Below are 27,107 nucleotides of genomic sequence, written 5' to 3'. Positions count from 1 at the left end.
TGAAAAAAAAAATACTGAGAATGTACAAGAAAAAGTAAGAGACAGGAATGAATCCAGGAAGTAATCCAACTCAGAAGGTGCAGAGTGAGTGAACAGAGAAAAGGAATGAAGGAAATTAACAAAGAACTAATAATAAGACCTTTTTATAAACAGAAATACATAAGCATCCAGATTGAAAGTGACTTCATAGGCCCACATAAAGGCACATTATCATGAAATTTCAGAAAACAAGAGATAAAGTGATAGTCTATAAAGATTCTAGAAAGAAATTTTTTTGCAAAGGAATGGTTAACAGAATTGCATCAGACTTCTCAAGTATACTAGATGGTGGAAGACAGTGGAGTAATAAATTTCATAAATCTGAGAGACAAATGATTTTCAAACTAGAGTCCTGTGTTCAGACCTCTAAGATCTCAGAAATGTCACTTCCCATTCACTCTACCTTAGGAAGATACTGGAGGATGTGTTCTACTAAAACAGAAGAATAGAACACAAGAAAAGGACATTGGATCCAGAAAAGAAAGTATCCAACAGAGGACATAGTGAACAGAAGTCCTTTAAAATGAAAGCTATGCAGCAAGCAAACAGAGAGCGCAACTAGTCCAGTTTGGTCGGGGCAGGAGGCTAGATATAGTTATATAGTCATTTATAATGATGTTATCATTGATTATTGATTGAACTAAAAAGTTATAATTGTATTGGAGGATGGAGGAAGGGTTGCATTAATGAGGTAAGTCATTATCAAAAAAGATTGGTTATGTGTGAAACTAATAACAGTATAAGCATATTATTTAGAAATTTAGAAACATCACTTAAGAGAATTAAAAATAATTAAGACTTGCTGGACAAGGTGAGTACATTGAGGTAAGCCTTTAAGTTCTTTTTAAAAATATGTTACTTTGATTAACCTTTTGAAAATTAAAGATAAGAGCAAATAAAACGAAGAAATAAGCCTCTACATGTAAAAGGATTATTCTTAGAACTGCCTTTTGAGGCACCTGGGTAGTTCAGTTAGTTAAGTGTCTGACTCTTGATTTTGGCTCAGGTCATGATCGCCCAGGGTCATAAGATTGAGCCCCATGTTGGGCTCATGCTGGGCGTGGAGCCTGCTTGAGATTCTCTCCCTCCCTCTGCCCTTCCCCCCCTAAAAATCTTTTTAAAAAGAACTGCTTTTTTTTAATAAATTTATTTATTTATTTATTTTTTATTGGTGTTCAATTTACCAACATTAAAATGGTCATATATTCTTACCTAAATCTTGGAAATACAGTAATTCTTAGCCTTTTTCTTACTATAAGAATACTTGAATACTCTAGAATAATATTTTACTTTAGTGAAAGTACTCAATCTCCATCCACATCATGAAAATCTTAGTTTATTGTTATTAATGGCTTTTAAATCTGTAGGGCATTCCTGTAAATATAGCCAAAAATTAGAGACACCTCTTGGTATTTTCTCTGTGGGGTAAATATTATTCCCTGTGGGTTAAGTTGTGGTCATAAACTGGTAATCCTCCCACCCTGTTCTATGGTAGATATAAATGCCCTAACAACAATAGTACTCTATCATTGGTGAACTGATTGAAACAAAAACAAATAGCAATCATTTCTGGAATATATGTGGGATGCAGAACTAAACATAGGATGGTCCTAGTACTCGGAAGCTGATGATCTAAAGAGGAAAGTAAGATATATATGCATATACATACTAGCCCTGATACAGGACCAAGTGTGGACTATCACAGGAGAGAGAAAACCAAAATACTTTCTCTCCATTTTTTTTTCTGTTTACCTTAACTTGGCTGTTTCTTGAAGGAACTTCTTCCTCAACTAATATTTCAAGTGAAGGCCACTCATCCATTCCTTCCTTGCTGCTTCCTGGTCATTACCTACACCTTTACTTCATGGAAACTGCTTTGTCCTTTAATGCTCACCTCATGTGGCTATCTCTATTTTTCTTTATCATCTTTCCAAAGTTATTGTCTCCTGCCTGCTCATTTTATATATAGGATTTTTACAACTAGTTTACATTATTTGTAACCATTCCAAGGTCAGTCTTTGTTTTTCACTTGGATGACACATGTGACATCATAAACTAGTATTGAGCCTATGGCCAGCTCTATCAAATGAACTCTGTGTTGTCCCACTTGCCAAGCATTGTTACTGTTTCCACCACTAGGTAAGGACTTTGGAAATAAATTGGTCTGATAGCCTGTATACTTGTTCTAGGGTTTTGTTTTTCCAGGAAGACCATAAAAGTTAAGTCAGCCAATGGTATTAATATGTTAGGAACGGCCACCAGATATCAAAGCCTCATGAGAAATTTCACTGTAGACATGTGAGGTTATGTGCTCTACAGGGCTTACCTCAAAGTCACCCCAAACAGTGTTTTAATTATTTCTTGTATGGTTATTTATCCTCCCCTCACTTCTTTTAAGATTTATTTATTTAAGAGAGAGAGCGCTCACAAGTCGGGGAAGGGGCAGAGGGACAGAATATTCCTGAGTGCAGAGCCTGATGTGGGGCTCTATCTCAAGCCATGAGATCAAGACCTGAGCTGAAACCAGGAATCAGATACTTAACCGACTGCACCACCCAGGTGCCTCTAATCTTCCCCTCACTTATTATCTTTATACTGTACTGTGCTTTTTTCTAGACTTATCCTCCCATCCTTTATAAGCTTCCCCCTACTTCTCTCAGGAATTCCTGTTAACTGGGAAATAAACCATTCTGTATTATTAGCTTTTTTTTTTTACTGAAAATATTTATTTTTTACTCCAGTAACTCCTGTCTTAACTGACACTCATTTCTCAGCTGAAACTTCCCTTTTGCTGCCTTTTTGCTTGGCAGAAGCTGTTAATCTCACCCCATTTTCTAGAAGTGTAGTTCACATCTACCTAACCCCAATATTGCTTTCACACCATTAATCTTTCACTCTTTTATACTAAAGATGTCTCTTCTGAAGCTCCAGATGTTCACTTGGATTCTCATATATCGGGATTTCATGTTGTTCCCTTTTTCCTTGATATTTTTCTTTTCACATAAGTCTCCATATCTGTTGCTAGCCTCACGGGATTGGACTCTTAATTTTATTCCTCCACTAACCATTTATTTCCTATTCAATAGTCAGAATGATCATTTAAAACTATAAATTAGAAAAATTTTGCTCAAAATACTTTAATGGCTTCCCAACACACTTAGATCAAAATCCATAATCCTTACTATGACTTTCAAGGCTTTATAGGATCTGGTCCCCAGATCTATGATGCTACCTTTTACCATTCTTTTTTTTTAAGATTTTATCTATTCATGAGAGGCACAGAGAGAGAGAGAGAGAGAGGTAGAGACACAGGCAGAGGGAGAAGCAGGCTCCATGCAGGGAGCCCGACGCGGGACTTGATCCTGTGTCTCCAGGATTACACCCTGGGCTGTAGGCGGCACTAAACTGCTGAGCCACCCAGGCTGCCCTATTCTTTTTTATTATTATTTTTTATCATTCACTCCACTTAGGTCACAGTAGCCTCCTTTATTATCTTTATACAAGTCATTCTCCTTCTAATGGCAGATGCTTTGTCAGTACTATCCTTTCTCTCTGAAAGTTTTGTTGTTCAGATCTTCTCATGGCTTGCTTCCTCATTTTATTCAGATTTCTGAATTTTATTTAGATCTCTGCTTACCTTCTTAGAGAGATTTTCTCTGACTAGTATATATTATACTGCTCTACCCCTGATCTGCTTTTAAATACTATGTTTTCGTGGGTAAAAAGGTACACAGTGAGTTAAAGTAAATTTCATATAATGGTTCTTACATCCTTCCTGGAGAAGGTAAAAGGAATTGTCAAGATTTAAAATAGATTTTACAGGAAATAGCAAACGGAATTGATTATGGACACAGAGAAAGATTGCAGGCATAGATTGAAGGACTAAAAGAATTCAAGAATAGAAGCTTATAAATGCCACCAATCCATCAATGGCAATGGAAATTTTTTTCAGAAACAAGTAGAAGAATTGAATTGAAATGACTGAGGAGGTTGATGATGCTGGGGAGTAAGTACAATAATACATCATCTGGCCAGGTCTAGTTAAGAAAGCATAGAAAACAGAATAATGGATTTTGAGAAACTGCAGAGTTATTCATTCATCTAAGTAGTTACTGAATGTCTACTACATGGTAGGTTCTGTGTTAGTTGCTGAGGGTACAGCAGTGAACAGTAAAACATGATCCCTTCCCTCAAGGAGGTCACGTTGCAGAACTTTTTCTCTTACCAAATTGAAACTCTACTCATTAAACAGTTCATCCCCATTCTCCCCTCCATCTTCCCCCTAGCAACCATTATTCTACTGTCTCTTTGAATCTGACTACTCTAAGTACCTTCTTTAAGTGGAATCATATAATATTTGTCATTTGTGACTGGCTTATTTCACTTAGCATAATGTCCTCAACATTCATTCACATCATAGCATGTGTCAGAGTATCCTTCCTATTTAAAGCTGAATAATATTCCATTGTGTGGATAGACACATTTTGTTTATCCATTTTTTTTTCTCTATAGACATTTCAGTTGTCCGCCTTTTGGCTTTTGGCTCTTGGAATTATGCTGCTATGAACATGAATGTACAAATATCTCTTTGAAACCTTGCTTTCAATTTTGGTGGGTATATACCCAGAAGAATTGCTGGGTAACATTTTAATTCTATTTTTCATTTTTTTGAGGAACCAACATACCATTTTCCATAGTTGCTGTACCATTTTACATTCCTAATAATAGACAAGGATTCCATTTTTTCCACATCGTTGCCAACACTTGTTATTTTCTGTTTTATTGTGATTGTTGTTGATAGTAGACATCCTAATGGCTGTGAGGTGGTATGTATCTCATTGTGGTTTTATTTTTTTAATATTTTAATTATTTATTAGAGAGCACAAGCAGGGGGAGGGGCAGAGGGACAAGCAGACTCCTGCTGAGCAGGGAGCCCAACTCAGAGCTCCATCCTAGGACCTAGAGATCATGACCTGAGCTGAAGACAGATGTTTAACTAACTGAGCCACCCAGGTGCCCCTCTCATTGTGGTGTTCATTTGCATTTTCCTAATGACTAGTGCTGTTAAGCATCTTTCCAAATGCTTGTTGGCCATTTGTATATCTTTAGAGAAATGTTTATTCAAGTCCTTTGCCATTTTAAAAATTGGGTTGATGGGATTTTTTTCAATTTTGTTTTTGATGTTTTTTTGCCTTTTTTGTTGAAGTATAACTGATAATACCTTATTAGTTTCAATATTTTACATACTTTCTTAATAGTATCTTATTAATTTTGAGAGTATACAGTGATTTAACATATTTTATACATCATGAAACAATCCCCATACGTGTAGTTACTGTCACCATACAAAGTTATTATTGACTGTATTCCCTATGCCATATATTACATCTCCATGGCTTATTTATTTATAACTGGAAGTTGGTACCTCTTAATCCTTTTCACCTATTTTACCTGTTCCCCCAATCCTTCCCCTCTGGTAACAAACCTGTTCCCCCAAACTTTCCCCTCTGGTTTCCTATATCTATGAGTCCGTTTCTGTTTTGTTTGTTTTCTTAGATCCCACATATAAGTGAAATGATATGGTATTTGTTTTTCTCTGAGTTATTTCACTTAGCATAATACCCTATAGGTCCATCCACGTTGTGGCAAATGATAAGTTTAAATTATTATGGGTGAGTAATGTTCCGTTGTAGATATATGCTATATCTTTACCCATTCATCTATTAATGGGCACTTAGGTTGCTTCCATATCTTAACTATTGTAAATAATGCTGCAATAAACATAGGGTCTATGTATCCCTTCGAGTTAGTATTTTCTTTTTCTTTTCTTTTTTTTTTTAAGATTTTACTTATTTGACATTGAGAGAGCACAAGCAGGGGGAGCAGCAGAAAGAGAAGGAGAAGCAGGCTTCCCACTTCCCACTGAATAGGGAGCCCAATGTGGGGCTCCATCCCAGGACCCTGGGATTATGACCTGAGCCAAAGGCAGACACTTAGCCTACTGAGTCACTAGTGTTTTCATTTTCTTTAGGTAAATAACCAGTAGTGGAATTACTGAGTCATATGGTAATTCTAATTTTTTGAGGAACTTCGATACTGTTTTCCATAGTGGCTGCATTCATTTACATTCCTACCAACAGTATGTTCAGGTTCCCTTTTCTCCACAACTTCACCAAGGCTTTTTTTGCGTCTTTTTGGTAATAGCCATCCTGACCAATGTGAGGTGATATTTCATTGTAGTTTTGGTTTGCCTATCCCTGATGATTAGTGATATTGAGCATCTTTTCATATGTCAATTGACCATCTGTATGTTTTCAAGTTCTGTGCCAATTTTTTAATTAGGTTTTTTTTATATTAAGTTGTGTAACTTCCTCATATATTTTGTATATTAACCTCTTAGTGGATGTATGATTTGCATATATCTTCTCCCATTTAGTATGTAGTCTTTTCATTTTGTTGATGGTCTTCTTTGCTGTGTAGAAGCTTTTTAGTTTGCTATAATCCCATTTGTTTATTTTAGCCTTTGTTGCCATTTCCTGAGGAGATTTGTCTTTAAAAAAATTGCTAAGACTGATGACAAATAGCTTACTGCCTGTTTTTTTCTAGAAGTTTTATGTTTCAGGTCTTCCACTCAGGCCTTTAATGCATTTTGAGTTTATTTTTGTATAAGATACTGGTCTAGTTTTGTTCTTTTTCCTAGAATCATTTATTGAAGAGACTGCCTTTCCCCCATTTGATCTTTTTACCTAACTTTGGTCATAGATTATTGGCTATATATTCATAAGTTTATTTTTGGACACCCCTATTCTGTTCTATTAGTCTGTGTATCTATTTTCATACCAGTACCATACCATTTTGATCACTATAACCTTGTAGTATGGTTTGAAATCAGCATGATACATCCAGCTTTGTTCCACTTTCTCCAGATTGCTTACCTATTTGGGGTCTTTTGATGATTTCATACATATTTTATAACTTTTTTTGTTCTAGTTCTGTGAAAAACACCATTGGTGTTTTGACAGGGATTGCATTGAATTCATATATTGCTTTGGGTAATATGGACATTTTAAAATTGTTAATTCTCCGAATCCATGAACACAGTATATATATTTTTCCATTTGTTTGTGTTGTCTTCAATTTCTTTCATCAATGTCATAAATCACCTTTGGTTAAATTTGTTCCTGGATATTTTATTTTTTTAATGTAACTGTGAATGAAATTGTTTTCTTTCTTTGCGTTTTTTACCTAAAACTTTTTTTTAATTTATTTTTTTAATTTATTTTTTATTGGTGTTCAATTTACTAACATACAGAATAACCCCCAGTGCCCGTCACCCATTCACCCCCACCCCCGCCCTTCTCCCCTTCCACCACCCCTAGTTCGTTTCCCAGAGTTAGCAGTCTTTACGTTCTGTCTCCCTTTCTGATATTTCCCACACATTTCTTCTCCCTTCCCTTATATTCCCTTTCACTATTATTTATATTCCCCAAATGAATGAGAACATATAATGTTTGTCCTTCTCCGACTGACTTACTTCACTCAGCATAATACCCTCCAGTTCCATCCACGTTGAAGCAAATGGTAGGTATTTGTCATTTCTAATAGCTGAGTAATATTCCATTGTAGTCAACAAAACTAAAAGACAACTTACCTAAAAATTTTAAATTCAATTTAATCAACATATCCTGTATTACTAGTCTCATAGGTATAATATAGTGTTCATTGGTTGCATACAATACCCAGTGCTCATTACATCAAGTGCCCTCCTTAGTGTCCATCACCCCATTCTCCCACCCTCCTCCCCTCCAGCAACCCTCAGTTTGTTTCCTAGAGTTAAGGGTCTCTTATGGTTTGCCTCCCTCTCTGTTTTTATCTTATTTTATGTTTCCTTTCTTTCCCCTATGTTCATCTGTTTAGTTTCTTAAACTCTACATGAGTGAAATCATATGGCGTTTTCTTAATTTCTCTGTTAGCTCATTAGAAGTGTAGAGAAATGCAAGTGATTTCTGCATGTTAATTTTGTATCCTGCAACCTTCCTGAATTTATTAGTTCTAGTAGTTTTTTTTTTTAGTGGAGTCTTTAAGGTTTTCTATATATAGTATCATGTCATCTACAAATAAGAGCAGTTTTATTTCTTTTGTAATTGGAATGACTTTTATTTCTTTTTTGCTGTGGCTAAGACCTGTAATACTATGTTGAATAAAATATGATGGGAGTGGACATCTTTGTCTTGTTCCTGATCTTAGATAAAAAGCTTTCAGCTTTTCACCTTTGAGTATGTAAACTGTGGGCTTGCCATATATGGTTTTTATTATGTTGAGGTACACTTTTATCCTCCATTTTTTGAGAGTTTTAATCATAAATGGATGCTGAATTTTGTCATATGCTTTTTTTCTGCTTCTGAGATAATCATATGATCTTTATCCTTTTTTTGTTGTTGTGGTATATCACATTCATTGATTTGTGGATTTTGAACCATCTTTGCATCAGTGGAATAAATCTCACTTGATCATGGTATTAATCCTTTTAATTTATTGTTGAATTTGATTCCATAATATTTTGTTGGGGGTTTTGGCATGTATGTTCACCAGGGATTTGGGCTGTAGTGTGTGTGTGTGTGTGTGTGTGTGTGTGTGTGTGGTGTCTTTGGTTGTGATATCAAGGTTAATGCTGGCCTCATAAAATGAATTTCAAAGTGTTCTCTCTTTTATTAAATGTTTAATAGAATTTACCCATGAAGCCATCTGATCCTGGACTATTTTTGTCACTTCTCTGATATGTCTTTGAATCCCTCATAGCATATATGCCATTACTTTGCTCCACTTATGAAAACTGGAGTTCAGGAAAGTTGGATGTCTGTTAAAGGATAGATTCAGAAGTACTGGGCCATATCTGCATATACTCTGAGGTCCTGGCTGAGTATCAAGTACATTCAGAGCTCCAACTAACCCTGTAATTAGCACTTCTAGAACAATAGACAAGAGTGCCATCTGAGGAAAACCCTTGAGTTGGACATGCATTGGTCCACAAAAGTTTTCATTGCCTCATCCCAAAATCCACATGAAGTGGCTTTCTAGAAGGAAAGGTGTCCTGAGAGCCATACTGCTTGGGGGAATTTGGAGTCAATTTCAGTTTGGTGGTGTGGGAATTACTCCAGCTGAACTATAAAGTTATGTTCTCTGTATAGGAGAGGTCAAGACTAAGGAGTAACAAACTGGAAATCACATTGAGAATCTTCGATGGGAGAAGGGTTTTCTTTTTATTCAGGAAACATCTATCACATGCCTAAGTCAGGCACTGGCTAGGAAGGAAGGAATAGAATCACAACTTGATCAAAATTAAGTCTAGTTTGTATCTATCAAATTCCAGAGCATAGGAAAGTATTGAAAACTAGATACAGAAATGGATAAATATTAACCATTAATATCTGCCTTCTGTTTCTGTCTTCTTGACTCTACAGCTTTTGCTTTGATTTTCTTCTTTGACAATTTAGGTAAAAATTAGAATGGTTGACTAAAATGTGCCATGTTGGCAAGGGAAATTAAAAGGTAATTTTCCTTTATTGCTTTAAAAATCTGAGATTAAATCAACTGCTGCTTCTCTTCACCTATAGAACACAAAGTACTTATAGAGCTAAAGAAAGTGTTTGCTGTTTGGAATGATTGTTTCAGAGACTTGGTCATAACCAGTTTATATGGTGACTAAATGAAATAACTTGAAAGCTTCTAGCAAAGTCAAGGTAGTGGGGTTCTTTTCTTTCCTTTCTCATTTTTGTCTATCCACAAAAACAGAGATTAGTAAGCAAATTAATAAGTAAGCAGGAAAACAAGTAAAGTGCTATTTAATAACAGAGGCATTTAGCAGCAGGCCTCTATTCACACAATGAAGTTACTAATTATAAATGAGTCCCATGTAGTATTTAAGGCATTTACAAGGCTCTTAGAAGTCTTAGAGCTCTGTCCCCCTTCTACTTGTAGCAATGTGGCTGCAATTCTTAAAGAGAAAGAACAGTATTGCTTTATAAAAGTCCTATTAGTGAGATGGTTCATTTACTTAAACCAACACTCTCTCATTTATCCCACACCCCCTCCCTGATTAAAAACCCCAAAGTCAGCATGGGTAGGCAGAGAAGGACACAGCATACAAGGCTTTTGCCATGTCCACTGTGATCCAGCTACAGCAGACTTCTTGTCATCTCCTCAAACAAGTAGTGCCCTTGGCTTGTGCTGCATCTTCATCTGACAAGCTCCTGCTTATCTTCTGTAACCCAGCCCACAAACCTCATTGCCTTCTCTGAGCTACCTTTTCCAACATCTGTAGGTATTTTCCCATACGTGTTAGAACTACTGATCATATTATATAGCACTAATGTGTTCCTACAGCCCTCTTCCCCACTGGACTGTAAATTCCTGGAAAACAGGAATTGAGATGGATTCATCTTTTAACCTTCCCATTTAGACCCTAATACCTAGCATAGTTTTGACCAAGTAGATATTCAGTAAATAATTGGCAAGGTTATACTAGGACCAGGAAGGTAAATGGCAGTATGGTCAAAAAGGGATAAAAGATCAAAATGGTGGGGACTCTGATGTAAAGAAGAAAAAAGAGATTAGGAGAAAGAGGTCAGAGGAGAAGGTGGCAGAGAAACCCTGGAAGGATATAAGTAATAAGCAGAAGAGTAAAGTAAAATACAGATGCTTCAAGGCAAAGTAACATTGAGAAAGGAAACAAATGAGGTGTATGCAATTATAAAAATGCAAGTAGTTGTCACTTTTTATCAGATATTCTTGGGCATTTCTGAAGCTCATCTATCCACACTTTTTCCTAAAAATAAAAAGAGATGAAAAGGAGAAAAGGCCAGAGTGCAGAGGGAGGCAGCAAAAACTATAGACTATGACCTCGGCCACTCTGTTCTGATCTAGACCTGAGCTTTGTTTCCTCTTCTTGTTTACACAAATCATATATGTGGGAAAAAATGAGCACATGTGTGCATGTTTGTTTCCCGTTGTTTTTTGTTTTTGTTTTTGTTTTACAAAGGGGAGTTTCTTAACAAAAGCAGAAACATCCAGGGGCTTGCTGTGTCAGAGGGAAACATTTGCATAGCTCCCTGGGGAGGCCTTGGCTCCTGCCTGCAGCCATGTATGAGTGGAAAACCCTGGTGTGCCTCCTAGGTTGCTGAACACATTTACAGTGCATGAAGGGTGAGATACTGTTGTAATGATGCATGTAAACATGCCATGGTATTTATTATGTCTTTAAGATGAAATGACTTTCAGACTCACATAGCTCTCTTCCTCACAGGGGATGTGCCACTTGATGGTTGAAGCCTTTTGGAGTTATTTCTCGGGTAACCAAAAAGTGCCTCGCACCTATAGAAAGCAACACAGTACAGCCTGGATAAAAGTCAGGAGCCCAGGTTGCTAGTGTGGGCTCTGCTACTCAGTATGAGGCTAAGTTTTATCATCTGTCAAATAGGAGTAATCTCACCTACCTACTTGATAGGGTTACTGTGAGGATCAAATCATGTGATTATATAAGACCCTACATGTGACCAACATTTCAGTTTTCCAGTGATTCTTACCACCATTCTTTCATATGATCCTCTCAACAACCCTGCCAAATATTTTGATTTTCATTTTACAGATGAAGAGCCTAAAACACAAAGAGGAGTGAATTGGCCAAAGCCACATTGCTAGTAAACCAGGATGATACAAGTTTTCTGTTTTCAAGCTCATCTTCAATTATCCTTAGACACAAACCTGGCTACTCAGTGCTATTGGCTTCCTGGCCCCTGTTTCTTAACTTCCCTCATGGCTCCTCCTTCCTACAGCCTCTAAAGGTGCTCTGTATAATGAATTAATTAGCTTTTGTTTTGTCCCCCCTTCTCCCCTACGTTTTCTGGCTCCTAGAAGAAAACACCAGCAGCCCCAACAAAGAAAACCAGCACCACCTTCAACATCGTGGGAACCACCTATCCCATCAATCTGGCCAAGGACACTGAGTTCTCTACCATCTCCAAGGGCGCTGCTCCCAGTGCCTCCTCAACCCCAACAATTATTGCTTCACCCAAGACCACCTACGTGCAGGACATCCCGACTGAGACCAAGACCTACAACAGTGTCAGCAAGGTTGACAAAATTTCCCGCATCATCTTTCCTGTGCTTTTTGCCATTTTTAATCTGGTCTACTGGGCCACCTATGTCAACCGGGAGTCAGCTATCAAGGGCATGATCCGCAAACACTAGATAGTGGTGATGCAGCAACCAGAGCACTGTATACCTTAGGAAGCATCCAGGCACCCAAACCCCAGGGGTCCCCTTTCTGTGTTTCAGGATTCTTCTTTTTAACTATCAAGTTGTGACTCTCAATTCATATTTATGAATCTCAATGAAAAAATAATAACAAAAATTACTTGTCCCTCTGACATTGCTGAGTATACCCTCATCAGAGCCAAACACTGCCATTTGTTCAGTTGCTCATCTTAGCCTGCCAGTCTCCCCCAGCTGAGGGCACTGCATGTATTTTATTGCACTCTGCCCACTGCAGAAAGAATAGGAGACTCTACTACCTATAGTGGGAGCCTTGGCTATTTGAGTGGTCCAGACCAAGGAGGATTATTGACTGGTCCAGATCAGATGATTCTGACTCACCTGGGAGACAGGCTATCCCATGTGGTCCTGGCTTGCCATTTCCTTTTGCCCAGTAGGCAAAAAGGTACTGATAGCAAAGGCAGGAGCCAGTGCCAACCTCTAAACTTGGCCCCAGCCTCTTTATTGGCTTGGAGGTTAGTGGGGACAGTTGAGGCTCACCACTGTCAATAATATATTGCCAAAACAGATAGAACCAACTATACCAGCCTGGCCCCAAGATGGCTGATGCTCTGTCGTGTTCAGCCCCTCAGGAAAATAGTATCTTTCTTGGTATATCTCTCCTTCAGGAAAGCCCTTTGACACCACCGCCCCCATCTCCTAGGCCTTGTAGCCAGCTGGACACTGCTTAGTTTGGACTCATTACTGCCTGCAAATTCTTCAGGAAAAGGATCAAGTATTTTTGTAATTTATACTAAAAAGGGACAAACAGAAACAAAAAGATCTAGATCAAATGCCTACACAATATTTTTTTTTAAATTAGATCAGAAAGTTATCTTCCTACAAAAGTAACTAGTCAAATACTGGATGGGGCAAGAGATTTGAGCTGGGTGGTAAAAGCTTAAAGTCTGGTTCAAAAGAGAAGGCCAATGGAAAGTAAAAGTCAAATTCTTCCTTCCATGCCCTCTAAACCTTAAATGCTATCCCAGGCCTAAGAACTCTGTTCTCACTATGTCAGTGAACTCTGATCCTCTGTTGATGGCAATTCTTAGAGGGGTGAATTGGAATCTAGTTGATTTTTTAGTCAAGTGAATCACTATTACCAGTTTGCTAATGTATTATTTAGGGGCCATTTGATCTCATTTGTTCTTAATGTAGTATAATTGTAAAAATTTGTATAAGGTAGATAAACTGAGTCTCAAATGTTTGAATGACTTGCCTGGGCACCTTACAAGTGTCTGAAATAAAGAACTATAATGGGTCTCTTTCCAAAGACCAAAATGAAGACAGGACTGAAAAGCCAGGTCCACTTGACCTCTGAATCAGGACAACCTCAACAGTCCTGCTGACTCCTGAATACAGTTTGGCTGGACACCAAAAAGATTTGTAGAAAGAAGTGATAATATGTCCAAGGAGACCACTTCTAATAGTCATGGCTCAATGGAATGATACTGTGTAAGATGGCAGTCCCAGCCACTAGTCTAGAGTAACCTAGAAGCTCAAAGTAAAGCAACGATGGCACCAAAATCAGACTCCCCCTGTCCACTCCCTAAGCAAAGCTCCTAAGGGATCTATCATTAGCCACTGGTTGCTTTTGTACCCATTCTTCTCCCCCATCCCCCGCTTCCTTGCCATTGCTGGGATAATGCATGCCAGTCCCATTATTTCTAAGAGTATGTCTGTAGGCAAATTCATGACTAGATGAGTGTAGTGTTGTGGATATGTGGGGTTGGGGGGTGGTGGGGTGGGTGGGGCTGTTAATGATCGTCTAAAGGAGTTTAGAATGAAAGCCTGACCTTTGCCTTTCTGTAGAAATTGTGTTTCCAAATGCTTTGGTGCAATGTTTAGCGGCTGTTTATTAAACTTCTGAATTGTACTCAGACTGAAGGACTTTTTTTTATTTTAGATTTATTTATTTATTTATTTGAGAGAGTGTGCATGAGTGGGGTGGGGAGGGCAGAGGGAAAAGGAAAGAATCTCAAGCAGATTCTACAGAGTGCAGAGCCTGACCTGGGATGTAGGGCTTGATCCCATGACCCTGAGGCCATGACCTGAGCCAAAATCAATAGTTGGATGCTCAACTGAATGAGCCACCAAGGCACCCCAAGGTAACTTTTTTGGTTACTCTTTGCCTATGATAGGCAGTACTCTTGTCTTTCACCCCTACTCTCAAGACACCCTTACTTTATATTTCTTAACACCACTGAAAAGGTGTTATCTGGAAAAGGGTTATCTCCAGAACAAGAGACCTATTACAGTGATCCAAAATGGAACCCATGTGCAAACATAGCTTTGATTGACTCAAGGGTCTCATTACCTAATGAGAAAGAGAAGGAAACACTTGCATTGTTTCCTCTACTAAATTCACCCACTTCCAGGAAATAGTTATTCTCATTGAAATTCTAAAGGCTTTCTCTTCCCCTTTGATTACCATTTTTCTTAGGTAATAGTTCCCTTAGGCAATATATATTAGGCAGAGTGGGTATCTGGTTGACACATGGTTGATTCATGTGTTGGGAAATGGATGATGACCCTTATTTCTTACAGAGTTAGGAAAAGCCTGGGAAATAATCTCATGATATCTGCTTGAGGAAATCAACTGGCTCCTAGATGATGGGGGTAATCTCTTTTTAAGAGCATTTCAAATCACATAAAAAGTTTTCTTGTCTGAAATAAAATTAGAGACTTGGCCAATCTGACCCTCATTGCATGTTCTAGCCCTGTGGCCATCTAATGGATGCCCTGCTGCTGCAACAACCTCATAGTTCCTTGACCAGTTCAACCCTACCCCCATCATCTAGGAGCCAGGTGATTTCCTCAAGCATAGCTCATGGGCCTGTCTAGGATGCATCTGTGTTATGACACCCTTCAGAGGGCTTCCCAGTCTGAGCTTAGGAAGGAGGCCCTCTGGAACTCTGAATTCTTCCAACAAGTCTAGCAGAACATGGAACAAGAAGGAAAACAGGAAAGGAAGAATGCAATTAGGGGAAATTCTGTCAAATGAGTCCTAGAATTGGAGGCAGGGATCTTTCTTCAGTCTCAACAAGAATTATACAGGCTCTCTTCTACCTAGAAATGTTAATCCTGTGGCCATCCATTAGAGTGAAGTTTAAAGGTGTCTGTCCTTGTTGACTGGGCAAGCTGCCCTCTCAGGCCTAACTACTCTTTTCCATCAGAGAGCAACCTGGATCTTTTTTGCCTTGCTTCTGGACCTCCAACAATTTGATATCATGAGGAAAACACTGGGAAGAATGAACACCTGGATTTTAGCCAGGGCTCAACCCCATCACAGATTGGGCTCAGAGTTAGTTTCCAAATTAGTAAAATGGAGTTCTGATTAGAGCCAAGTCAAGAGAGTATGCTTTCTTTCTAGCAGCCACCCTAGTAGCTCACTCTACCTCTGCATGTCACCATATCCTGGGGCCCCCACATCAGCCCACCTCAGGAACACAAACCCCATCCTTTGGTTGCCTGTCACACAACTCGTATGTATTAGCAGCTTCAAAAGAATTTGGTTAAACACCAAGACAACAACATAGCTAAATGGAGGAATGCAGGGGCCAAACTCAGGTCTAATAATGACCTCTCCAAGTCCCACATCATGTCCTTGGCCTGATCTTGATGTGGCAGGGTCTTATAATGACATATAGGATTTTTAGTAGTTCAGCTCTGGTCCTATCATGAGAAAAGCTGGATCCTACCTTGAGAAGATTAAGGGGGTGCTGGCATCAGGCAGAGGTCCTCCAGGTAAGCTAAGAGCACATGCTAGGAAATAAACACCTCTCCTTTTGTTTTCCCCTCTAAAGGTTCAGCTTTGGGGAGAACAGAAACCATCAGAAGGAACTCTAAACTTCTTGTGAAGAAATCAACAGAAATTGTGGTATCTTCACATATTATCACTCCCTTCCCTTTTGTCATAGGCAAAAGCTGGCCTCCCTTCCAAGACCAGTCTTTCCTTTGTTCTTCATCCCTGCTCCTCTCTTCTAAAAGAATTCTATTTCTATTATTTCCTTTCAATAAAGCTACTCCTGCTGAGTCACCACTGCCCTGGTTAACTAAAACCTAAAGGCATTTTTTCAGTTTTCTCACTTGACCTATCAGCAGCACTTGACACTGTTGACAATTACTTCATTTTTTGGTTTGTATGACATCACAGTCTCCTGATAACCCCTACTTTTTCCCCTGTTACCTTTTTTTTTTTTTGGTCATGATTTTCCTATTCAACTTCTCTCATCTCTTAAAGCCTGGGCTTTCCTAAAGTGTTTTTCCTCTTCTCTTGTCACTTTATACATTTGTACTGAATGATCTTACCTGTCTTGATAGCTTCAGTGACTACATATTTCAATTATCTTTTGTTATGTGACAAACTACCCCCAAATTTAATATCATAAAACAGCAACTGTTACTATTTCTACGGGTCAGGAATGTGGACAGGGCACATCAGAGATGGCTTGTCTCTCTGCTCCACAATGCCCAGGACCTCAGAAAGGAAGACTTAAATAAGCAGAAGTGACTTAATTGACAGGAACATCTGGTGATGAAGAATATTCTTTAAAGTTCCATGTGGCAGGGGATTTTGTGGTAAGATAGAGGCATAATAGTTGCTCATCTCCAGTCCTGTCCATCAGGGCAAAGGCCGGGTTCTAATCCAAGAAGATAAGGGAGGTTCTGGGTGCCAAACCAGGTAGGAGGTAGTGTCCTTAATTCATATGTCTGGCAGCCAGGCTGTGATGGTTGAAGGAAAGTTTCAACTTTGATTATTGACTGGAGCATCCATACATGGCCTTTCCTTATGGTTTCTCACAGCATGGACACTGGATTCTGAGAGGTACTATCTCTAGAAGAAGCCTCATGGAGAACAGTGTTCTGAGAGAAACAGTTGGAGGCTGTCTGGGTTTTACTGTCCTAACCTGGGAAGTAACTGTGTTTTGTTGGTTACAACAGAATTATTAAGGCTAGCCCAGATTCAAGAGGAAGGGCACAGACCTCACCTATTAATAGGAATGCCAAAAAACCTGTAGACATGTATAAAAACTGTCACACCCCCTTTATATTGTTGATTAGCAAATCAACATCTCTAGTCTAGCTCATTCACATCAAATTTAGTATGTTCAAAGAAAAACTATTGACTCCTCAACCCACATAATCCTTCCCTTGGTCATTATTACTTCATCTTTAACAAAAGCAGCAGCATTTGCCCAGATGCTCAAGCCTAAAAACATAGAAGGAATTCCTGACACCTCTCTCTCATCCCCACATTAATCACATCTAACAATCTTGTGCACTCAGCCTCTAATTTAAATATCATATTGGACCACCTCTGCCCCACTTCCATTACCAGCACCCCAGTCCAAGCCTTCATCATGATCCCACCTGGATCACAACACGGCTAGCCTTTTAAACTATAAACCAGATCATGTTACTTGTCTATTTAATACCCTTTAAAACTCTTGCTTAGCCTCCTGTTACCATAATGCCTGCCTCACTCATAACGCATCAGCCATATCAACAGCACATCAAGTATTAATATGTCTCAGGGCCTTTATGCAGAGTGTTTTCTCAGTCTGGAATGTTTCTTCCCTTCCTGCCTTGACCTCATTGACTCCTACTTATTCCTCAGTTTGTACTTGAAAGCTCATGTCTCTCATGCCTTGCCCTCCATCGAATAGCCATGTGCTTGCTCCCACTCCATTCTGTATTGCTCTCAGTATCCCAACAGTTACTATTGCAATCTCCCACTAGACTAAGCCGTATAAAGAGGAGATGCCCCCGCACACCACCATGTGGAACTAAAACCACAGTCCAAATTAAGCAAATAACTTATTGAATTAAATAACTATTTAGTTGAGCTTTTTTTCCCATTGGAGTTCAATTTGCCAACATATAGCATAACACCCAGTGCTCATCCCATCAAGTGCCCCCCTCAGTGCCCGTCACCTAGTCACCCCCACCCCCCACCCACCTCCCTTTCCACCACCCCTTGTTCGTTTCCCAGAGTTAGGAGTCTCTCACGTTCTGTCTCGCTTTCTGATATTTCCCACTCATTTTTTCTCCTTTCCCCTTTATTCCCTTTCACTAATTTTTATATTCCCCAAATGAATGAGACCATATAATGTTTGTCCTTCTCCGATTGACTTATTTCACTCAGCATAATACCCTCCAGTTCCATCCACGTCGAAGCAAATGGTGGGTATTTGTCATTTCTAATGGCTAATATTCCATTGTATACATAGACCACATCTTCATTATCCGTTCGTCTTCTGATGGACACCGAGGCTCCTTCCACAGTTTGGCTATTGTGGACATTTCTTAGCTGAGCTTTAAAGGATGATTCATAATTTGCCAGGCAAAGAAAAGAAGAGCATGCAAGACAGTTGCACAAAGGCCCAGAAATGCAAAAGACCATAATGAGATATATGGCTAAATTTATTTGTCCTGTCTAGGCATTCTACTCATTAGAATGGATGGTGAGTATAGTGGCTCTGGACCTAGAATGTGATGTGGGGGGCATAACCTATTATCTACCTGAGAACCTGACTACAGACCATCATCTTACTGGCCTATGACAGATGGTTGGCTTCTATAAACATTGAAAGATGATAGCAGTACATGTGAGCTGCTTTGGGGAAAGCCACTTGCTGGTGCCTAGAGTTGATGGCTCCATTCCAGGCCAACTTCTTACAGACCCAGAATCTTAGAGTCTCTCATGCTTACAGCCACTCTCCAGCCTTGCTATACAACAAGCACTTTTACTCACACTATTCCAAAGCCTACAGACCTTTTCTCACATCATTAAAGTTTCAAATGAAATGAACAGAAGTCCATGAAGGAGAATATTAATAATACTGCTAGGTTCCACTGCAGACCACTAAATTTTGTCATGGTCTCAGGACAACCCTGCAAGCTGCACCAGGCTGGGGCTTAGGACTCTGCATTCTAGCAGATGGAGTTTTGTGCCTACTAGTGTCATGTTGGGCAAGGGCTCTCAGATCTCTATACACTTTAAGCTGGGTCTCCTTTCTGAAAAAGAGATCTAGCCTATAATAATACCAGTGCCCTCCCTGCCTCTTCATGGGAGGAGAACTAGGAAAGCTTAACAAATGTTTATTGGCAAAGTGGAAAGCTAGAGAGCTCCTAGTAGAAATAGTATCATCCAGTGAAATCCAATCTCATTCATCACCAAACTCCCTCTGTGCTGATGTGAGGAATAGCTAATACTGACTCTGAAATTAATTTCCTCAAGCCACATTCATGCTGTGCTTATCTTCTATGATGAGCTACAAACTTTTCCAGGCTTCTATGGCACTAGCAGGCCTCTACCAGGTTAAGATCAGTGGAAAATTATACCCAAGGCTGGTGGCTCAAGTTAGTGGTGTCTCATCTGGGAATTTGTTCTATATACTTTGGTCTTAGGTCACAAACCATACTACTATACCCTTGAAAGAGCCATGATGACTGGTGCAGAATAATCTCAACCTTGGGCAGATGACCACCTCCTCTTATAAGTATTAATATGTGGCCATGTGAGAGGTTTGATTCAAATTAGCCTCTCTCCAAACCCATGAGAAGAATGAGATATCAACTAGGTCATAGAGGAAAGCTGGTGGTTGTTAGAACAAGTATGAGTGGTAAAAAGACACAGGAACTGGAAAGCAAGAATACTGAATTGTAATCTGGGTTATACCATAGTCTCACTTGTAGGACCCTGGGGAGTCACTTATTTCTATATAATATGAATGTAGTAAGAAAACTTCCAGGGAACACTAGGACTGAATGAGCTACTGTACATGGAAGATCACTGGAATCTTTAATTGCTACTCATACATAGGGAATAAATATTTTAATCCAAACACTGTTATTGAGAGTGATGTCACCAAGATGGTGACATAGAAGTCATTCCTGATTTCACCCCCCCCCATAAGAGGAACAACTGATAACTATTCACAGACAAGATGCCACTGAGAAAACCCAGGACATAGGACTGAGGCTGAAGCCCCACAATCCTGTATCACAGAGGCCAAGACAGATAACATTGGAAGGGTAAGACTACACGTTAACTGCACACTGCCCCTCACCCAGGACAATCCATCTCTATACAAAGAGGTCTCACCTGAGCCTCCAGTTCCTTCATTGGGAAAAGAGAACCCATGGGGGACAACCAGCCTTCCCCAGCTTTGTGGGATCCCCTACTCTGGTCTCACACCATGAGGATTGCAGGGGAATTTGCATGAACCAACCACTGGGAATCTGACGGTGAGGGAGAACAAGGAGGGGCCTGTAATAACGAGCAGACTGAGTTTGTCCCAGCAGGTCACAGGTAGTAATACCAACCAGTGACTTTACTCATGTACAGCACCAAGTTGGGGACATAGTCTGCCCTAGGAACTCAGTGTGGGTGCAGATCTATCTGATTTGGATCCTTGGTGGATCCAAGGAGTTTTGGTGGCACTACAGCTTAGTTTTCCCACAGCCTGGCCAGGTGCTGAGCAATAACCCTGCCCACTGTGGAAAGTGCTTTCCAGTTCCACCCAACTGGAAGGACTGGTGAGAACTCCCAGACTATGTGAAGCCCAGAGTTGCCTGAGCCAAGAGGTGAGCAGGTGGAGTAGATCGTCCCCAGAGCAAAGGAATGCCACACATAAAGAACTGCAATGTTACACATGGGCAGTGGTATTAAGTAATAGAAATGGCCGAGGATAGCTCCCAGCCTCTTCCAATCAAAGCCTTCTTGGGAAATTGAGGTAGTCTAGAGCAGCCGCTCCCCTCTCCTATCCAGGTAAGGGGGCTAAGACATAGTCCTACCTGCCATAGAAAGCCCCATCTGACCAGAAGGGCTGTTTAAAACCACCTAGAAGCTGTGAAGCCCAGCAGTTCTCAAGCTGAGAGAAGGGCAGGCAGAGATCATAGTTTGCAGGGCAAATCCAGAGGCCCTATTCAGCCAGGGAATTTGGAATGTGGGTAGGCTTGAGTTCAGACAACAAATAAAGAGCTCTACTGGTTTTAGAGCTGCTTCTCCCACTGAACCCAAGTTAGAATAATTAACGTGTAGCCTGCTTGATTAGGGAAACTTACCAAAGCACAGAAGCTGCATAGCCTATTCAATAGCCCTACATACAGCGGCACCTGAACAGAAAGCACAGCCCATGGCCTTCCCTATCTCCAGAGCAAAAGCAGTGGCCTTACATGACCAGGAAATTCAGTGCACACCTTGGTCTGATTTGGATCCCCAAATAATGAGCCATGCAGGCCCTAGGTCCTGTCCTGTTGTTCTACCAGGTCAGAAAAACTAATTCATAGCCCCACCTGCTACTGAATATAGCACCCAGTGCTGAACATCTAGTAACTCTGCTCAGAGATTCTAGGAAACCACAGAGCCCATCCTACAGACTCACTTGGGTAAGGAACCAAGTCAGCAGTTTTATCCAGCTGGTCTCAGCCAGAGGCACACCACCCACCCCTCACCTCAGAGTTCAAATGGTTTCCTCACCCCAAAATAGACCCTAATGGCAGGCCTCACCAGCCCAAGGACATTACTGGAAGATAAATCCAGAAACTGAATCTGAGCTGCCTGGCAAAGAACTACATCTGCCAAAGCAAACATAAAAAGTCCTATGAGGAGACCACTTATTCAAATGTGCAGATATCAGTACAAGGAATCAAGGGTCATGAAAAAGCAGGTAAATATGGTGCCACCAAAAGAAATTGGTAAAGCTCTAATAACTAACCTTAAGAATACAGAGATCTGTAAAAATATCAGACAAAAAATAATAATCTTTTAAGGACGTTTAGTATGGGGTACTTGGGCAGTACAGTCAGTTGAGCATCTGACTCTTGGTTTCAGCTCAGGTCATGATCTCAGGGTTGTGAGATGGAGCCTACATTGGATTCCATGCTGAGTGTGGAGCCTGCTTGGGATCTCTCCCTCTTCCATTGCCCCTCCCCCCCACCCACTCTCACTCGCACTCTCTCCCTTTCTAAAAAAAAAAAAGAATGAAACCTTGCCATATGCAATGATATGGACAGAGCTAAATAGCATAATGCTAAGCAAAATAAGTCAGTCAGAGAAAGACAAATTCCATATGATTTCATTCATATGTGGAATTTAGGAATGAATAAAATGAACAAAGAGGAAGAACAGAGAGAGACAGAGACAGAGACAAACCAAGAAACAGATTCTTAACTATGGAGAACAAACTGATAGTTACCAGAAGTGAAGTTGGTGGGGAGATGGGTTAAATAGACGATGGGAATTAAGGAGTGCACTTGTGATAAGCACTGGGTATTATATGGAAAGTGTTGAATTATTATACTGTACTCCTGAAACAGATATGATACTGTATTTTAACTGAGCGGAATTTGTATAAATAAAAACTTAAAAAAGAAAGAAAGAAAATTGAGAACAGGAAGACAATAGGTAATATTAACTAAACTTTGAGTTGGTTCTCTGAAATATCAAAGTGACAAAACTTTAGCTAGACTAACCAAGATAAAAAGAGAAGACCCAAATCACCAGAATTACATATGAACAATATCCCATAAATTACATATGAACGTACCCCATAAATACATAGGATCCTAAGAGAATAGTATAAACTATGTACCAAAAAACTGGACAGCCTAAAGAACATAGAAAATTCTTAGAAACATAGAATCTACTGAATACATACTGGAATATACAAAGACTGACTCAAGAAGAAACAAAGTATTAATATATTAATTACTAGTAAGGAGATTGACTCAGTAATCAAAAATTCCTCAATGAAGATAAGGCAAGGACCAAATGGCTTCACTGATGAATTTCCCAGACATTTAAAAATTAATGCTAATCCTTTTCAAACTTCTCCAAAAAAAAATGAAAGAGGGAGAAGCACTCTCAAACTTATTTTATGTGGCCAGCATTACCTGATACCAAAGCGATGAAATGACACTACTAGAAAACTATAGATAAATATCCCTGATAAATATAGATGCAAAAATTCTCAATAAAATACTAGAAAAATAAATTCAGCAACACATTAAAAGAATCATTCAATGGAATTTATACCTAGGATGCAAGGATGTTTCAACATACACAAATCAACTAATGTAATACAGCACATTAATAGAGTGAAAGAAAAAAATCTTATTATCATCTCAGAAGTAGAAAAAGGATTTGATAAAATTTAGCAGCCATTCATGGTAATAACTAATTAGGTATAGAAAGAACATACCTCAATATGATAAAGGTCATAAATGATAAGCCCACAGATAACATCATACTCAACAGTAAAAGGTTGAATTTTTTTTTCCTTTAAGATCAAGAAAGAGATAGGGTATGCACTCTCACTGCTCTTATTCAACATAGTATTGGTAGTCCTTGCCAGAGCAATCGGGTAAGAGAAAAATAAAAGGCATCAGAATTGAAAAGGAAAAAGTAAAACTGCCTCTATTTGCAGATGGCATGATTATATATAGAAAATCCTACTTCAGAAAAAAAAAATGGTTAGATCTAATCAACTAATTCAGTAAAGTTGCAGGATAAAAATTAACATGCAAAATGAGTAACATTTCAATACACTAACTGAATTATCTGAGAAAGAAATATAAAAAATGACCCCATTTACAATAACACTAAAAAGAATAAAATACTGAGGTATAAACTTAACCACGGAGGTGAGGGATCCCTGGGTGGCGCAGCGGTTTGGCGCCTGCCTTTGGCCCAGGGCGCGATCCTGGAGACCTGGGATCGAGTCCCACGTCGGGCTCCCGGTGCATGGGGCCTGCTTCTCCCTCTGCCTGTGACTCTGCCTCTCTGTGTGTGTGTGTGTGTGACTATCATAAATAAATAAAAATTAAAAAAAAAACAAGAAAAAAAACACGGAGGTGAAATATCACTATTCTTAAAACTATAAGACTGATGAAAGAGGGATCCCTGGGTGGTGCAGCGGTTTGGCGCCTGCCTTTGGCCCAGGGCGCGATCCTGGAGACCCGGGATCGAATCCCACGTCGGGCTCCCGGTGCATGGAGCCTGCTTCTCCCTCTGCCTGTGTCTCTGCCTCTCTCTCTCTCTCTCTCTGTGTGACTATCATAGATAAGAATAAAAGAAAAAAAAAAGACTGATGAAAGAAATCAAAGGCACAAATAAATGCAAAGATATCCCATGTTTATGGATTGAAAGAATATGTTAAAATCATATACTACCAAAAACCATTGATAGATTCAATGCAATCATTATTAATATTATTTTTATTTTTCATTATAAATACTCTAATGAGATTTTTCAATAGATGTACAAGGAAGAATCCTAAAATTTATATGGAACCACAAAAGACACTGAATAGCCAAAGCAAGCCTGAAAAAGAACAGAGTGGGAGGCATCACACTATTTTATTTCAAGGTATACTATAAAGCTATAGTAATCAAAACAGTATGTTACTGGCATAAACAAAGAAATAGACCAATGGAAAATAATTAAAAGCCCAGAAACAAAACCAAGCATATAAAATCAATTATATTTGAGAAAGGAGTCAAGAATACTCTCTGGAGGAAAGAGTCTCTTCAATAAAGAGTGTGAGGAGAGACGCCTGGGTAGCTCAGTGGTTGAGCATCTGCCTTCAGCTCAGGGTGTGATCCCAGGGTCCCAGGATTGAGTCCCGCATTGGGCTCCCCCAAAGAGGAGCCTGCTTCTTCCTCTCCCTATGTCTCTCCCTCTCTGTGTGTCTCTCATGAATAAGTAAATTAAATAAATAAATATCTTTTTAAAAAAATGTGGGGAAATTGGATATTTGCATGTAAAAGAATGAAACAAGATTGCTATCTTATACCACTCACAAAAAAGTAACTCAAAATGGATTAAAGATTTAAATGTAAGAAGTGAAACCATGAAAATCCTAGAAGAAAATATAGGAAAAAACTCCTTGACATGGGTCTTGGTAATTTTTCGGATATGACACCAAAGAAAGCAAAAGTGACATAACCAAAAATAAATGAGGGTGATTACATCAAATTGAAAATCTCTTGCACAGCAAAGGAAACCATCAATAGGGTGAAAAGACAACCTATGGAACTGTAAAAAAAATTGCAAACCATATATCTGATAAGGGGTTAATATCCAAAAAATAAATTCATACAAACCAACAGCAAAATAACAATAATCCAATTTAAATTTGGACAAAAGGGGCATCTGGGTAGCTCAGTTGGTTCAGTATCTGATTCTTGATTTTGGCTCAGGTCATGACTTCAGGGTCATGAGATAAAATCCCATTTGGAACTCCACACTTAGTGGGGAATCTGCTTAAAATTCTCTCTCCCCCTCTCTTTCTGCCCTTCCCCAAGCAAGCACTCTCTCTAAAATAAATAAATTTTTGTAAAAAATGGACAAAAGACCTGAGTAGATATTTTCCCAAAGAAGATATAGATAGATGGCTAACAAGTACATGAAAAAATTTTCAAAATCACTATTAGAAAATTCAAATAAAAAACCATAATGAGTTATCACTTCATGCCTGTTAGAATACCTATCATCAAAAAGACAAGAGACAGGAAAATGGTGGAGTAGGGAGATCCTGACCTCACCCTATCCCACAGGCACACTGAAATAACAGCTACATCTGTACATCTGTACAACTAATTATTTAAATTACCGGAAGACTAGCAGAACAAACTCCACAGTTAATCTTAGAGTAGAGGCCACATCGAAAAGGTAGAAGAAACAAAGACACAGTTGGGAGCCAAACCACCCATGAGACTAATAACAAATGAGAGGGACACCACAAGCACTGAGAAATGAGAAGATTAAACACCATACCAGGCACCTCAGGCTCAGGGGATCCACACTGGGAAAGCAAGTTCCCATAACATTTGGCTTTGAAAACCAATGGGGGGATCCCTGGGTGGCGCAGCGGTTTGGCGCCTGCCTTTGGCCCAGGGCGCGATCCTGGAGACCCGGGATCGAATCCCACGTCGGGCTCCCGGTGCATGGAGCCTGCTTCTCCCTCTGCCTGTGTCTCTGCCTCATTCTCTCTCTCTGTGACTATCACAAATAAAAAAAAAAAAAAAAGAAAGAAAACCAATGGGGCTTAACTTTGTGAATTTTTACAATCAGTGGGGATTAACTCTGGCTTGAAAAACAGTGGCTTTTGCTTCATGAGAGCTGGAGGGTGATATGAAACAGTCCCCATACTCAAAAAGCTGGCATAATAAATAATCTGGCTGAGACACAGCATAGAAGCAGCAGTTTGAAATACATCTGGGATATATATCAAGGAGGTTTATTTACTAATTTCATAATATGTTCTGGAGGGGCAGAAATCTTTAGGAAACTTTTTGAAGAACAAAGGTGCTAGCAGGTACCATTTCTCTTTCCCCCATCTAGCCTATATAGCCACACACATGCAGAAATGAGCCAGAACACTCCTGCTCTATCTTGTTAGCACTGGATGCCCCACTCCTACATTCCCCTGTGGATCTGCCCCATCCAACTGTCCCACTTATCAGGCATCCTTCCAAAGTGGCTCCTGCCCTGATATAGCCTACAAACAACCCTGGTGGGGACCTGGCACCACTCCAGAGACTCCTGCCTGGGGAGAGGAAAAATAACACAGACCGTGCACGCACAGTCCCAGCAGCCAAACCTTATAGGAGACAGCACAAAGACATCATCCTGCTGATCAGTGCAACTACACCTTACAGATGGACTAGGGATAGGCACCTGGTCTAACTGACAGCTCTGCCCATCAGTGAAAGCCTCTCAGAGGGCAGCACAGGGAAAGTGCCCTGCA

The 27,107-nt window shown here is 39.6% G+C and overlaps 2 protein-coding genes across 3 annotated transcripts in view; one reads left to right on the top strand and one right to left on the bottom strand.

Annotated features, from left to right (window-relative positions):
* Positions 1 to 14,230, top strand: part of GABRA3 (gamma-aminobutyric acid type A receptor subunit alpha3) — a 309,088-nt gene extending 294,858 nt beyond the window's left edge. For both annotated transcript variants that reach the window (XM_038588582.1, XM_038588581.1), the window contains exon 10: positions 11,950 to 14,230. In XM_038588582.1, coding sequence (XP_038444510.1) covers positions 11,950 to 12,285 — 336 coding nt within the window. In that variant the 3' untranslated portion in view covers positions 12,286 to 14,230. The remainder of the gene's footprint in view (positions 1 to 11,949) is intronic.
* Positions 1 to 27,107, bottom strand: part of LOC119868539 (melanoma-associated antigen 9-like) — a 778,808-nt gene that overhangs the window by 492,751 nt on the left and 258,950 nt on the right. The window lies entirely within an intron of this gene.

This window comes from Canis lupus, chromosome X (genome assembly GCF_011100685.1).
Source record: "Canis lupus familiaris isolate Mischka breed German Shepherd chromosome X, alternate assembly UU_Cfam_GSD_1.0, whole genome shotgun sequence".
In the NCBI taxonomy this organism is placed as follows: domain Eukaryota; kingdom Metazoa; phylum Chordata; class Mammalia; order Carnivora; family Canidae; genus Canis; species Canis lupus.
The sequence above is the reverse complement of the archived record's forward strand: the minus strand, read 5'-3'. Positions and strand labels throughout refer to the sequence as shown.